Here is a 16,311-nt window from a genome sequence, read left to right on the forward strand (position 1 = left end):
CTTCTGATGAGACAGAGAGGGGCAACTAACTGAAAGATCGAAAGCAGCTGAGGGATTAAAAGTGACTGAGGGAGCGGAATTGAGAAATTGAAACAGACAGAGAGATTAAAACGGATGAAGGAAGTGCAGTTGACTAGGGGAATTAAACTGACTACGAAACTGATTCTGATAATCAAACGGCTCAGTGAGTGAAATAGCTTTCCAGTGATTACGAACCTATTGAATGGGCCTCACTTTCTTCAGATTAGTTCCAGCGCTGTTACCAGAGTAAAGAATAAAGCTCACCCAGGTAAAGATTTCATGGTGTCAATGTTGCAAATAAGTTAGTGTTAATTTGATCCCCTAGTTGATCTCTGAACAGGGGACGGAATTCTCCGACCCCCCCCCCCCCCCCCCCCCGCAGGGTCGGGTAATCGCCCGGGGCTGGCGTAAATCCCACCCCCGCCGTGGCCGGAATTCTCCGCCACCCGGGAATCGGCGGGAATTGCGCCGCGTCGGTCGGCGGGCCCCCCCGCGGCGATTCTCCGGCCGGCGATGAGCCGAAGTCCCGCCGCAGACAGGCCTCTCCCGCCGGCGTGGTTTAAACCACTTTTGTGCTGGCGGGATTGGCGGCCCAAGTGGGCCCCCGGGGTCCTGGGGGGCACGGGGCGATCGGACCCCGGGGGGTGTCCCCACGCCTGTGCCGTGGGGGCACTCTTTTTCTTCTGCCGCTCCCACGGCCTCCACCATGGCGGAGGCGGAAAAGAACCCCCTACCGCGCATGCGCCGGTGGTCACGTGAGCGGCCGCTGACGCTCCGGCGCATGCGCGGACTCACGCTGACCGGTGAAGGCCTTTCGGCCAGCCCCAACGCTGGTTGGCGGGGCGCCAAAGGCCGCTGACGCCAGTCGGTGGAGCGGGAGCCACTCCGGCGTGGGCCTAGCCCCTAAAGGTGCGGAGAATTCGTGGTTGGCGCCACTCCGCTACGCCGGGACCCCCCCGCCCCGCCGGGTAGGGGAGAATCCCGCCCAGGATTTTCTTAAAGTAAAGCAGACGCGATCAATTTACAGTGCATAAAACAGGCCATTTGGCCAAGCTGGTCAATGGCACTGTCTGTTCTCTGCTCAGGCTCCACCCCCACCCCACCCCGATCCATCAACATATCTTTCTATTCCTCCTCTCGCATGCGTTTACCGAGCTCCCCTTTAAGTGCACCTGTGCTATCCACATCAGCCCCACTGTGTATTCAAATCATGAGTTGCTGTCAGCAATTGGAAAAGAAAACGTTAGTCCTTCAGTCTTTGCGGGATGTTGGGAGTGTGCATTCAGTGAAGCTTGAGTAGAGAGCCACAGAATCCCTGCAGTGCAGAAGGAGGCCATTCGGCCCATCGAGTCTGCACCGACCTTCCGAAAGAGCACCCTACCTCGGCCCAATCCCCCTCCCTATCCCCGTGACCCCACCTGACCTGCACATTCCCATCTCATGGCATGTTTTGACCTGGACTGATGGGGGGGGACCTATTCCAAAACTACAACGGTTTGTGACCTGACATTCCGTCCAGAACTGAGGGGAGGTTCAAATCCAAGGAATAATAAGCAGGTTGACCTTCATTAAAAGGGATTTGAGCAATTCGGTAACATAATTTTCCAAATGTCAGATCATTCAAGTTGACTTTACGATGAAAAGGAACAGCAAATGAAATTTGGCAAAGCAGAGACATTAAAAGAGATGAGCTTCAGTGAGAGAGTTTTACGATTAGATGCGTTGGAATTGCAAACAGCAATCTTGATTCTATGTGGTGATTTTTTTTTTACATAGAATTTACATAGAATTTACAGTGCAGAAGGAGGCCATTCGGCCCATCGAGTCTGCTCCGGCTCTTGGAAAGAGCACCCTACCCAAGGTTAACACCTCCACCCTATCCCCATAACCGAATAACCCCACCCAACACTAAGGGCAATTTTGGACACTAAGGGACAATTTATCATGGCCAATCCACCTAACCTGCACATCTTTGGACTGTGGGAGGAAACCGGAGCACCCGGAGGAAACCCACGCACACACGGGGAGGATGTGCAGACTCCGCACAGACAGTGACCCAGCCGGGAATCAAACCTGGGACCCTGGAGCTGTGAAGCGATTGTGCTAACCAATATGCTACCGTGCTGCCCAAAATATAACTATCATATTTTTGAGAGTATAGCTGTCAGAGATAAGAGACTGTGCAAAAGGGGTGAGAGCGAGGCAGATGAGAGTGTGCGTGACGCGAGACGGAGTGAGAGAGGGGGGTGGGAGTCTGGAACTCGCTGCCTGAAAGGGTGGTGGAGGCAGGAACCCTCACAACATTTGAGAAGTATTTAGATGAGCAGTTGTAACACCGCAGCACACAAGGCTACGCACCAAGTGCTGGAAAATGGGATTAGAGTAGTAGATGCTCGATGGCCAGCATAGACATGATCGGCCGAAGGGCCTCTCTCCGTGCTGTAAAAGCACTATGACGCTATCCAGCAGCAAGCTATTTGTGAGTTTAAAAATAAAGCTTATTTATTTTCACACTGGATTAAGGAGAACATCAGTCACACGCACACACACCCACTCACAAACACAAGAATTAGATACAGATAAAGGTCATACACTTCTATAGACTAGTTATTTCAGTCTCTGGTTTATGACCTTTGGTCCCCCACGTGACAGACCTATATCTTTTTGGGTAGCGTCAATACTTTAAAGTTGAAGGGAGGGTCTTGTAAAGTGAAAGGCACACAACAGGTTGTGATGTTTGCTGTGGTCAAGTTTCTTGACGGTTGCTTCTCAAGTCAACTTTAATTGGAGCAAGTTATGTATTCTGGCTGCCTGATGTCCCACTGTTTGATTGTGAGCCTGCCTCAGTGATGAGCCATCAATTGCATGAGAGACGAGTTGCTGTACAAAAGTTAGGCTTTAATAAGCTAGAAGTTAGCCCTGCGGTCGACTACAATAAAATGGACGACCGCCGGGCGTACTGACTATTTATACCTCGGTATGGAGGCGTGGTTAACTCAGCCTCTCGACCAATCGGAGAGCTGTCACATGACTGGTCTCAACCAATCGGTCGAGAGGCACATGACCGACCAGGGCCAATGGTATGCCGGTGTTCTGCACCAATGGCAGACAGCTATGCAAATCATACCATCACACTCAGATAGCGGCTGAACTGATGGTTCGATGGTTTTTGGTGGAACTGCCTGCATCCAGTCCCCAGCTGCCCTTTTATACAGATAAAGACAACATGGCTGCCACCATGCAGCTTTTCCAAAGTTCAACGTCTTTTTCCGAATAAGGCGGGGTGTGGCATGTTGATTCCATATCCTGTGTTGTGGATTAACACCTCTGAGGGTTTGGGAAAGTCAGATTTAGAATGGCCCTCTCAAATTAGATCATACCCTTTCTCATTGGCTCCAGGGAAGGGCAGCAACTCATATCAGTCTGAAATGTTCTTTTTTTAACTTGAGACAGGGGAGTGTTTCTACGTAGCACAGTGGCTCGCACAGTTGCTTCACAGCTCCAGGGTCCCAGGTTTGATTCCCGGCTTGGGTCACTGTCTGTGCGGAGTCTGCACTTTCTCCCCGTGTGTGCGTGGGTTTCCTCCGGGTGCTCCGGTTTCCTCCCACAGTCCAAAGATGTGCGGGTTAGGTGGATTGGCCATGCTAAATTGCCCCTTAGTGTCCAAAGATGTGCAGGTTAGGTGGATTGGCCATGCTAAATTGTCCCTCAGTGTCCAAAGATGTGCAGATTAGGTGGATTGGCCATGCTAAATTGTCCCTCAGTGTCCAAAGATGTGCAGGTTAGGTGGATTGGCCATGCTAAATTGTCCCTTAGTGTCCAAAGATGTGCAGGTTAGGTAGATTGGCCATGTTAAATTGTCCCTTAGTGTCCAAAGATGTACAGGTTAGGTGGATTGGCCATGTTAAATTGTCCCTTAGTGTCCAAAGATGTGCAGGTTAGGTGGATTGGCCATGTTAAATTGTCCCTTAGTGTCCAAAGATGTGCAGGTTAGGTGGATTGGCCATGATAAATTGTCCCTTAAGGTCCAAAGATGTGCAGGTTAGGTGGATTGGCCATGTTAAATTGTCCCTTAGTGTCCAAAGATGTACAGGTTAGGTGGATTGACCATGTTAAATTGTCCCTCAGTGTCCAAAGATGTGCAGGTTAGGTGGATTGGCCATGATAAATTGTCCCTCAGTGTCCAAAGATGTGCAGGTTAGGTGGATTGGCCATGCTAAATTGTCCCTTAGTGTCCAAAGATGTGCAGGTTAGGTGGATTGGCCATGTTAAATTGTCCCTTAGTGTCCAAAGATGTGCAGGTTAGGTGGATTGGCCATGTTAAATTGTCCCTTAGTGTCCAAAGATGTGCAGGTTAGGTGGATTGGCCATGATAAATTGTCCCTTAGGGTCCAAAGATGTGCAGGTTAGGTGGATTGGCCATGTTAAATTGTCCCTTAGTGTCCAAAGATGTACAGGTTAGGTGGATTGACCATGTTAAATTGTCCCTTAGTGTCCAAAGATGTGCAGATTAGGTGGATTGGCCATGATAAATTGTCCCTCAGTGTCCAAAGATGTGCAGGTTAGGTGGATTGGCCATGATAAATTGTCCCTTCGTGTCCAAAGATGTGCAGGTTAGGTGGATTGGCCATGATAAATTGTCCCTCAGTGTCCAAAGATGTGCAGGTTAGGTGGATTGGCCATGATAAATTGTCCCTCAGTGTCCAAAGATGTGCAGGTTAGGTGGATTGGCCATGTTAAATTGTCCCTCAGTGTCCAAAGATGTGCAGGTTAGGTGGATTGGCCATGATAAATTGTCCCTCAGTGTCCAAAAATGTGCAGGTTAGGTGGATTGGCCATGATAAATTGTCCCTCAGTGTCCAAAGATGTGCAGGTTAGGTGGATTGGCCATGATAAATTGTCCCTCAGTGTCCAAAGATGTGCAGGTTAGGTGGATTGGCCATGATAAATTGTCCCTTAGTGTCCAAAGATGTGCAGGTTAGGTGGATTGGCCATGATAAATTGTCCCTCAGTGTCCAAAGATGTGCAGGTTAGGTGGATTGGCCATGTTAAATTGTCCCTTAGTGCCCAAAGATGTACAGGTTAGGTGGATTGGCCATGATAAATTGTCCCTCAGTGTCCAAAGATGTACAGGTTAGGTGGATTGGCCATGTTAAATTGTCCCTTAGCGTCCAAAGATGTACAGGTTAGGTGGATTGGCCGTGTTAAATTGTCCCTTAGTGTCCAAAGATGTACAGGTTAGGTGGATTGGCCATGTTAAATTGTCCCTTAGTGTCCAAAGATGTACAGGTTAGGTGGATTGGCCATGTTAAATTGTCCCTTAGCGTCCAAAGATGTACAGGTTAGGTGGATTGGCCGTGTTAAATTGTCCCTTAGTGTCCAAAGATGTACAGGTTAGGTGGATTGGCCATGTTAAATTGTCTATTTGTGTCCAAAGATGTACAGGTTAGGTGGATTGGCCGTGTTAAATTGTCCCTTAGCGTCCAAAGATGTACAGGTTAGGTGGATTGGCCGTGTTAAATTGTCCCTTAGTGTCCAAAGATGTACAGGTTAGGTGGATTGGCCATGATAAATTGTCCCTCAGTGTCCAAACGTTAGGTGGGGTTACTGGGTTATGGGGATAGGGTGAGATTTGGGCTTGAGTAGGGTGGTCTTTCCAAGGGCTTGTTAGGACTCGATGGGCCGAATGGCCTCATCTGCACTGTTGATTCTATGAAAGCCATGAGGTGATGTTGTAGTCAATGAGGGCCCCGAAAAGGAGAGTCAAAAGTAGTTTATTTACTACTCACAGTTAGGAAATACAGCAACTAAGTAAGTAACACTCCAGATCCCAGCGAGGACCATCCTGAGAGGCCGACTCCCCCTTGGGCCAACTTTTATCTCAGGGAATTAATAACCCCGCTGTTGGGCCTTCACCCCTCAGCGAGGAAGCTGAGCCCAATGGGGAGATCGATCGGGTCGTTCCTGTGGGTCTTATAACAGGTGATCAAAAGCATAAAAACCTACAGGATAGAGTGGACGTGGAGAGGATGTTTCCACTTTTAGGAGAGACCAGAACAAGAGGACACCATCTCAGACTGAAGGGACGATCCTTTAAAACTGAGATGAGGAGGAATTTCTTCAGCCAGAGGGAGGTGAATCTGTGGAGCTCTTTGCTGCAGAAGGCTGTGGAGGCCAAATCACTGAGTGTCTTTAAGACAGAGATAGATAGGTTCTTGATTAATAAGGGGATCAGGGGTTATGGGGAGAAGGCAGGAGAATGGGGATGAGAAAAATATCAGCCATGATTGAATGGCGGAGCAGACTCGATGGGCCGAGTGGCCTAATTCTGCTCCTGTGTCTTATGGTGTAAAGCGGAGGGAAAATCTTACTGCCCCACTCCCACTCCTGATCCATCCAAACACCAATTTCAGAAGCGCCCATGATTGGATGGCGGATTGGCCGATCTGTGCCAAGATATGGGCTCTTTTAATGTGTAAATCAGGATCCTCTGATGTACACATGACTCCAATTGGCACATTCGGGTAATACTGGGCGCTGTGTTTTCATTACTGCCAGCCAAAGAGGAACCCAGAAGATAAGTTATAATCTATTTTTGTGACAGTATTGAGGAGCGAGCGAGCCACCTCTGTCTGCTCCTGGGAACAAACCACCGCCTCACCCCCCCCCCCCCCCCCCCCCCCCCCCCCCCCCTGCCAGGCTACCCTGCGCCCATCGTTGTCTGCCAGCTGACACTAAAGTCATGAAGCCTTGGCCCTCAAAATGGAGCAGGGTTCCCGTGGCAACCATTGAGTGCCCAGACAGATGGTGGGGTAGTGGTAGTATCACTGGATTTGTAATGCAGCAATCCAGGATTAAATGCTGGGGACGTTGTTCAAACCTGGAATTGAAAGCTTCCCTCAAGGATGACGACCATGAAACTATCATCGATTGTTGTAAAAACCCAGCTAATGCCCTTTCAGGGAAGGAACTCTGCTGCCCTCACCTGGTCTGGATGACATGTGATTCTAGAGTCACACAGCAACGAGGTTAACTCTTGACATCATTCTGAAAAGCCCTCGCAAGCCAATCCGTTCTAGGCCTGTATTTTTTGCCCATTGGACGCGCGCATTTGGTGGACTCGGAAGCGAACGTGAAACGCGTTCCTGGCCGCGATCGGCCCAGGATGCAATTTCATCCTGGTTGTCCAGTTAACGGCCATCGAATGTGAAAGTCCCGCTGTGAAAGGCTGCCGGGGAGATGCGGGAGAGAGAGTGGGCACCGTGAGTGTGGACTGGCACTGCTAACCTGCTCCCTCTGGGAGACAACCTCTGCGGAGCTGTCTCAGGGAGCGGGACAACTGTGAAAAATATATATAGATGTGCTGGTTTAGCACAGGGCTAAATCGCTGGCTTTGAAAGCAGGCCAGCAGCACGGTTCAATTCCTGTACCAGCCTCCCCGAACAGGCGCCGAAATGTGGCGACTAGGGGCTTTTCACAGTAACTTCATTTGAAGCCTACTCGTGACAATAAGCGATTTTCATTTCATTTCATTTCAACTCTGTGCCACGGATATCTGGAGAGCACAATCCACCCAGACCTCAGTCGCCAAACACCCTTTTTACATTTTATTTCAGCTCAGACAGTTCATCCCATCTTGGATCCAGGTTACAGCTAAAACGTAAAGGCCGCTTGGCCCATCGGCTCACCCACCAACTGGAAAAGCAGATGGAACGCGTCAAATTGTGTTCAATTGCCCCCTTAATGGGCTGATTTTCCTGTTTGATTATTGGCGGGCCCGCTTCTGACTCCTGCACGCGTCCGCCGACTGAAATCTTGCACGAATGTGCCATGACGTTGGGACGCATGCCTGCCCTCATAATGGATGACTCTGATGAACAATAAATGCCAGGCCTTGCTAATGATGCCCACATCCCATGAACGAGGAAAGCCTCCATTCTCCCCCCACCAATTGTGCGTGATGATTCCTTCTTGGGATTTAAAGTTTGCGATTTGCTGCCTGAAAGAGGGGGAAAACAAGAAATATCAGTCTGCAGCTGAACACACAATACTGCTCCCAGTTCAGTGCATCCAAAGCTGATTCCAGGCTCCGGAATGTTTTTGGCGCAATCATTGTCCTGTTTAACGGGACTTTGCCGGTTCTTTTGGCATCCGTGAGGGTTGCCTCACCAAGGCCGCACTTACCTCATTTCCTGCACTGACACGCTCAGCTCTCCAATGCAGGCCCTCAGCCGCCCCACCGTGCCCTCTGTACCCCCCCCCCCCCCCCCCCCCCCCCTCCCACTGCACCCAACCTACCTCTTCGGGTGTCTTCGAGCACCCCATCCTCACCCACCTCTTAAGGGCAAGGCACCCCCAGGCCCGATCCCTGGTATGGCCAACCTGACAGCCGGGCATCTTGGCACTGCCAGCCTGGCACCCTGTAAGTGCCCCTGCCATCCTGGCAGTGCCACCTGGGCAGCGTGGCAGTGCCAGAATGGCAGTGTCAGGGTGCCTGGGTGGCAGTGCCACGGTGCCGGGTTGGCAGTGTCAAAGTGACCGGGTGCCTGTGGGATGCCAGGGCACCCCGCCACCCAGAGCCCGACCACCTGGGGCCTCTAATGGCCTGGGCCACCCCCCCCCCCCCCCCCAGGAGCCATTATGCTGAGTTAACGTTAATGGAAACCAGTGCTAACCGGTACCATAGCGAGTTCCGAGGCAGGTTCCAGGGCGCCAAGGGCGAGATCCAGATTGCGACATCTGATGAGATCTCATTAAGTCTTGTGAGGTATTTTCAGCATCAGGAATCTCACAAGAGGCCTCTCGCGAGATTCAACAGCCTGGTCACTGTTTTGTTATGCTCTTGACGTAGTATAAGCTGCTTCCTTAATGCGCAATCTGACAAAGGAAGGTTCAGACTTGGAGATAGCTTTAACACATTTATTAAACTGTTAACAATTCTCCTACTTGGATTTGACTCTCCTGTTAATCCTGCTATAGCTACTCAGACTATCTAACCAGTCTGCTACAATCCAGGTGGTGGGTGTGATGTGTTTCAAATCAACCCTGTGTACTCACTGAGTGTCTCCACTGGAAAGAGGAAGATCATGTGTGCTGTGTCCTTATATATGGGTTGGTGGTAGTGTCATCTCTGTGTGTATCGTGAATGCCCATTGGTTGGGTCCTATCTTACTGGCCTATTGATTGACTATCTGTGTGTTATAATGTATCTGGTGCTCCGTCTAGTGTCTAGCTAGGTGTAGTATGTTCACATTAACACCTTGTGTATTTACAGTGATGCATATCACCACATCCCCCCTTTTTGCGTGTTACATATTTTCTGTACAGTGTTAAAGAAAATTGAACAAACTAGGTAGATAAGTGATGATATGTACAAATCATGATAACAGTGATCATTAAACAATAAGTCCAAATCATATGTATGAGTCCAAAATTCATTAATTATTATGGTCGAGTGGCTTTCTTGTTTGGTTGGTGAGGTGGTGATGTTGATGGTGGCATTGCTTTGTCAACGCCGTCAGTGTCCATGTGCATAAGGAACCAAGAAGTGGTCAAATCACTTTGTTGTCTGATGTAGACTTTCTTTCTTTCGATGCTTGTGGTAGCGATGTATGCAATCTGTGTCATCCTGCCATGGTGTGTCATTGTACTGAGCTGAGCGGTAACAGTGTCCCGCATTGGCAGAGTTGTACCAGTCGTAGTTCCATTGTTGATGTTGTTGTCGCACTTGTTGTCGACGATGTTGCCTTTGGTACGCTTCGTGTTGTTGTCTTTGATATGGTTTCCATAGGTTGTGTCGTTGTGTTGGTTGGTTTTGTTGCCGTGTTCGCTGCGCTCAAGGACCACACTCTGTGGATAATACGAGTCCTTCACACAGTTACTCGTGTCAGCGTGCTTTGTGCCATCTACTGTTTCCTTGAGCGTGCCGTCACTGAGTCCACAGCGCTCCCCGTCTGGAGTCATGTCCGGCTTACTTGAATCAGCTTTGGCGTTTGGTTGCTCCCCATCTGGAGTCTGGTCTGTGTCACCTGAGTCAGTTTTGGTTTGTTGATGCTCCCCGTCTGGTGTCATGTCCAGGTTCACTTGCATCTTCTGAGGTCTCTTGATGCTCCACGTCCGGAGTCAAAACGTTCAGGAGTTCATTTGCTTGTGGAGAGGCTCGAGCGGATGAGGTTTGAATTAACGTGGTGTCACCGGAGTCACCAGTAGTCTCACTGTGATTGTCGAGTGCCTCTGTACACACTAGCTGAGGTCTGTCACGCTGCACATCTGGTATGGGAAGTGGGATGCCGTCGTCACTTGTCACACATACAGTGGGCAGAGCCTCAGTGTCTTCTTGTCGTTCACTTGAGCTGGGTAGACTGTCATAGTTCAGCAACAGTGAAGGAATGGCCGATATATTTTCAAGTCTTTTCCAAGATGGCCGCCAATCAAAACTGCCGTTTTCTGAAGTGGAAAGACTACCTTCGCCTCGTGGTTAGTGCTGGCGTCTCTTTTACTGTTTTTTCTTGTATGTTCCTCGCAGAATTCTTGGAATTTGTCCAGGACTGCCTGGAAGTCGCTCTTGTTTTGTCCCTTTGAGTATTTGAAGGTCTGGAAGATTTCAGCTGCTCTTGGACCCGTGATGGTAAGTAGAAGATTTATTTTCTCTGCATCCACGCCATCTAAGTCGGACGCTACCAGATAGATCTCGAATCTCTGCCTGAACGCACGCCAGTTTTCACTGAGATTGCCTTGGTACCTGAGCTGCTGTGGAACCGGAATCTCAAACATCATCTTGCCTGGCTGCTGTTACTGGTTGTCACTGTTAGCTGAGTTGAAACTATATGGATTTAACAGTCACTCTCTGGTACCATGTTTTGTTATGCTCTTGACGTAGCATAAGCTGCTTGATGTGCACTCTGACAAAGGAAGGTTCAGACTTGGAGATGGCTTTAACACATTTATTAAGCTGTTAACAATTCTCCTACTTGGATCCAACTCTCCTGTTAATCCTGCTGTAGCTAGTCAGACTGACAAACCAGTCTGCTACAATCCACGTGGTGGGTGTGATATTGAATCAACCCTGTGTCTGTACTCACTGAGTGTCTCCACTGGAAAGAGGAAGATCATGTGTGCTGTGTCCTTTATATATGGGTTGGTGTAATGCCCCGCTGTGGTAGTGTCATCTCTGTGTGTGTCGTGAATGCCCATTGGTCGTGTCCTATCTTACTGACCTATTGGTTGAATGTCTGTGTGTCATGTCTCTGGTGCTCCCTCTAGTGTCTATCTAGGTGTAGTGTGTTCACATGAAGCTCTCGTCAGACCTGGGAAACTGCGTTTACGTCTGGGCTCTGCAGTACAAACCAGCCTTGGTGCCGGTTCAACAGGCTGATGCCAAAGATCAAACGGTTAAAATATTTTTAAAAATAACTTTAGAGTACCCCCAATTCATTTTTTACCAATTAAGGGGCCATTTAGCATGGCCAATCCACCTACCCTGCACATCTTTGGGTTGTGGGGGTGAGACCCACGCAGACACGGGGAGAATGTGAAAACTCCACACGGCCAGTGACCCAGAGCCGGGATCGAACCTGGGACCTCGGCGCCGTGAGGCAGCAATGCTAACCACTGTGCCACCGTGTGCTGTCCAGAAACGGTTAAAATATGAGGCAGGTTGCTTTCACTAGACTTGTTTGTGCTTAAGTTTAGAAGAGTATGCCCATTGAATTGAAGCGTTTAAAAGCATTTGATAGCGTAGCTAGAGAATAACAATTTCCGCTGATGGGAAAAGTCTAGGATAAGGGGACGTGATTTTCTAACTAAATTTCTATGAATTGGGAGATGGGGGTACCGTGGCGGAGGGGTTGGTAGTGGTGTGGCACCAAATTTAGGTTGGGCCTATCAAGCAGTTGTAAGCCTCATTGGTAACGTACCACCTTCCCACAGCTGTCTTCAGGCATGGATAGCTGAAAACAGTCTAGGCCATGTTGTGGCTTATGCATCACTGTAAAGTGGCAGTTCAGTGCAGCCCCAAGACAGACATTGTGTGTTTTCTGGGTGCTGGGTGCCTGAGGAGTGTGCTTATTCCTCAGGAGAAAAAGCACCTCGACAGCTCTACCGCTGGCAGCTGTCACCTCTCAGGCGGTTGAATTGACCCCATTTCCAGATGCAAGGCCCTGTCAAAGGCCAGGCCTGCGTCTCGGGTCCTTTGGGCCTACTTTGTATTTGGAAGAGGAGGTAGAGTTGTCAGAAGCTTGTGATTTACCACCCACGGTCTGTCATCAGTTGGCCATTGAACAGCACCATGACACAATAAAGAAAGCTGCCAATAGATGGAAGGCCTATTTTCACCTCTTGGCCTGGTCCTTCCCATGAAGTCTCACTAGGCCAAGAAGACTTCCACTGTCTCACCATCAGGATCACTCAAAGATGAAACAAAAAGAGTTGCAATTGATTTCCTAATCTATATCAATATAGAGCACGAGTAGGTTATATATTATATTAATATTTAATCAAATGTAATGTTGACGTCCTGAAGAAAATACTAACAGCTGCTTCAAACATGAAGGACGCAGCTCTGTGAATGAATCTGCTTCACATCTGAATACATTGGAATGGTCATTTGGTGTTTTGCAGATGTCTCAAACATTTTCATATTTAAACAGCGCCCGAGCACACAGTAATTCTCTGCAGCCTGAGACTTGGCCTGGCGAATGATTGGCCTGAAAAGAGGCAAACAATGTGGAGAAGAGGGGGGGGACTTCTCGATTGATAACGGGATCAGGGGTCATGGGGAGAAGGCAGGAGAATTGGGATGAGGAGCATATAAACCGCACGGTAGCACAGTGGTTAGCACAGTTGATTCACAGCTCCAGGGTCCCAGGTTCGATTCCCGGCTTGAGTTACTGTCTGTGGGGAGTCTGCACGTTCTCTGCGTGGGTTTCCTCCGGGTGCTCCGGCTTCCTCCCACAAGTCCCGAAAGATCCTTCCCTTCAGAATAACGGTCTGTCCCACAGAATATGTTCTTTCCCCTTTGACCAGTGGGGGTGTCCGTTAAGTGGAGCCAATATTTCTTCCTGTCGTTGCTGCGTTTAGTGGTCAGGCTTTGTTTTCTTGGGAGGGCCCCGAGGGAGCTTTTTTTCCTGCGCAAACTGTCGGTGACCGTTTTTTGCGAATACCCCTGGTCGCCATGTGGACATGAACAGATTGAAGCAGCCGTTGGGCTGCTTCTCTGGCATCTGTCCAACCTGCTCGGAGGATGAGCCGCAATCGATAATCGATCGGTTAATTGCAGATTCCGGGATAGAACGTTTCTTTGATGCGTAAAAACAAATGTCAGTGGTCCAAATGACTTCCCAAAAATGGCTATTAATTTCCTGTGTTAAGCAAAATGTTCGGCAGGAATCTTTCATCCTATCTCCTTGGAAAAGTTATCAAGATTGCATGAAGCACCGTTGTGTTAATAACCATTCTAATGATTAATTTAGCCCAGTCAGGCTTAAAGGCCAAGATCTCAATATAGTCCACGTACTTCTGGGAAACAGCTCTGCTCTTGGCATCACTGAGACTTTGCTCTCAGTAGATTATTTGTGTGCAATTAGTCACAGGCAGAAATCTCTAGGTTCGCCGGCTTGGAAGAATCTTTCCTCTTGCACGTGGGGAGGAAGGCAGCTTAAAGTGAAGTCCTGCCGTCTTCGGTTTAACCCTATATGCTGCCTTGGAGCAGAGCTCTGATTTGTTTTTAAATTGTGGTAGAAACAACAACAACTTCTATTTCTATAGCACCTTTGACATAATGTAACTTCCAAAGGGTGCTTCACATTGTGACCCCTCAACCACATCAGGAGATATTAGGTCAGGTGACCAAAATCTTGGTCAATGAGGTCAGTATTAAGGTGTGTCTTAAAGATAAGGTAGAGAGGGGAGTAGAAAGGTGTAGGGATAGAATTCCAGAGATTGAGGCACGGCCGCTGTCATAATATCCACTCCTGTATATAATGAGATGCAGACAGGCAGTGATTGACACACAGGATGACCAGTGAGCACACAGAACAGTGCAGCCAATCACCAGACAGGACACTACCACTATAAAGCCAGAGGGCACTAGGTTTCCCACTCTCTCGGGACCCAGCCACTGAGACAGTCAGAGTCCACGAGCTAGCAAGTGCAAACACCATGTGGTAGCTAGTAAGTCTGGTCAGGCTACTACTGGGTCTCCAGTCAGATCAGTATAGTGTCAACCCATAGCTGAATATGTATAGCAGTTCTATAGTTGAATAAAACAGTGTTGGATCTTCTCCAGTGTTAGACGTCTGTTGCTAACTTCCCTGCATCGAGTGCAGTCCACATCGAACCAACCTGCCTAACACATCAGCCGCCAATGGTGGAGCGATCAGGGATGGCCGGCAGCACGTTGGCACAGTGGTTAGCACTGCTGCCTCACAGCGCCGAGGTCCCAGGTTCGATCCCGGCTCTGGGTCACTGTCCGTGTGGAGTTTGCACATTCTCCCTGTGTCTGCGTGGGTCTCACCCCCACAACCCAAAGATGTGCAGGGTAGGTGGATTGGCCACGCTAAATTGCCCCTTAATTGGAAAAAGTGAATTGGGTACTCTAGGGGCTGGTTTAGCACACTGGGCTAAATCGCTGGCTTTGAAAGCAGACCAAGGCAGGCCACCAGCACAGTTCGATTCCCGTACCAGCCTCCCCGAACAGGAACCGGAATGTGGCGACTAGGGGCTTTTCACAGTAACTTCATTGAAGCCTACTCGTGACAATAAGCGATTTTCATTTTCATAAAGTTAAAATAAATAAATAAATAAATAAATAAAGTCAGGGATGTTCACAAGGCCGGAAGACTTCTTTCATACACACCGTTCTGTAACCAACGCCCCACTACAACGCGTATCGCCAACTTTCATTGGCCGCCATGTCTCCAGAAGGGTCGTGGAAAGGGGAGAATGTTTTCAGGCCTTGCGTCGATCGTGGCCTGAAATGACGAGCCGCCTTGCAGAGTGCGACACAATTACAGCTTCCCCTGGGAACCTTTCCGGGAATGTCTGCTTTCATCAGCAGACCATTGGTTCAGCTCTTCTGGGATTTACCTGTGGGGAGCGGCGAGCTGCTGCAGAATGGGCTCTGCTAGTGGCGCCTCCTGGCTAAGCTCAGCAACCCTGCTTCCAGCTCGATAGTAACCCCAAGGCCAGATAGGCATTTGCAGTCTTCAAGGCAACAGAAATCGCATCCCGTGAAAAATGCACTCCAGGCGGGAAGGGAAGGGATGTGGGAAGCCTGGGCGAGAGTTTCTCGTGAACTGAAACCTGTAACTTTATCCGCTGCTAAGTATAAAATAAAAATAATTTGCAGGATCTTTTATAACCAAGGATATCCCAAAGCAATTTATTGTCAATTATTTTGCAGCACAAGTATTTCCCCTCCATACAGCTCCCTGGTTGGTGCAGGTATCACAACAGTGCTAACCGTTCAGTCGGCTCCGCTCTCGCCTCAGAGTCAGAACGTCGTGGATTCAAACCCCACTTCGGAGGCTTGAGCACAATGTGCTTAATGTGGGCTGTGTGGCTTTTGGATGAGGTCCCGATTGCTCAATCAGGAGGATGTGAAAGAGCCCATGGCACGATTTCATGATCCCGTAGCCTGGCCAATATTTATCCCTCACCAATGCACTGAACAAACAGCCCACTGGCTTTTTGTGGGGGCTGACTGTTCACTTTTGGCTGCTCCATTTCCTATTTTACAACAGAGTGTACTGGAAAAAGCTCCTTCATTGGCCGTACAGTATCAGTAAATGAGTTGGTGGCACAAATCATCGTAAATGACTATGATTTAGTGGCCATTACTGAAACATGGTTAAAGGATGGTCACGACTGGGAGTTAAATATCCGAGGGTATCAAACTATTCGGAAGGACAGAGTGAATGGTAAGGGAGGTGGTGTTGCTCTGTTATTTAAGGATGACATCCGGGCAATAGTAAGGGATGACATCGGTGCTATGGAGGATAAGGTTGAATCCATTTGGGTGGAAATCAGGAATAGTAAGGCGAAAAAGTCACTGATAGGAGTAGTCTATCGGCCACCAAATAGTAACGGTATGGTGGGGCAGGCAATAAACAAAGAAATAACTGATGCATGTAGAAATGGTACAGCAGTTATCATGGGGGATTTTAATCTACATGTCGATTGGTTTAACCAGGTCGGTCAAGGCAACCTTGAGGAGGAGTTTATAGAATGTATCCGCGATAGTTTCCTAGAACAGTATGTAATGGAACCTACGAGGGAACAAGCGGTCCTAGA

General features: G+C 48.9%; 1 protein-coding gene across 1 annotated transcript in view; it reads left to right on the forward strand.

The window, feature by feature from the left end:
* Positions 1-10,584: 10,584 nt before the first annotated feature.
* The window catches only part of LOC119958195 (rho guanine nucleotide exchange factor 25-like), a 126,492-nt gene continuing 120,765 nt past the window's right edge, over positions 10,585-16,311 (forward strand). The window contains exon 1 of the mRNA XM_038786567.1: positions 10,585-10,648. Coding sequence (XP_038642495.1) covers positions 10,646-10,648 — 3 coding nt within the window. The 5' untranslated portion in view covers positions 10,585-10,645. The remainder of the gene's footprint in view (positions 10,649-16,311) is intronic.

The sequence above is a fragment of the Scyliorhinus canicula genome, chromosome 28 (genome assembly GCF_902713615.1).
Source record: "Scyliorhinus canicula chromosome 28, sScyCan1.1, whole genome shotgun sequence".
Classification (NCBI taxonomy): domain Eukaryota; kingdom Metazoa; phylum Chordata; class Chondrichthyes; order Carcharhiniformes; family Scyliorhinidae; genus Scyliorhinus; species Scyliorhinus canicula.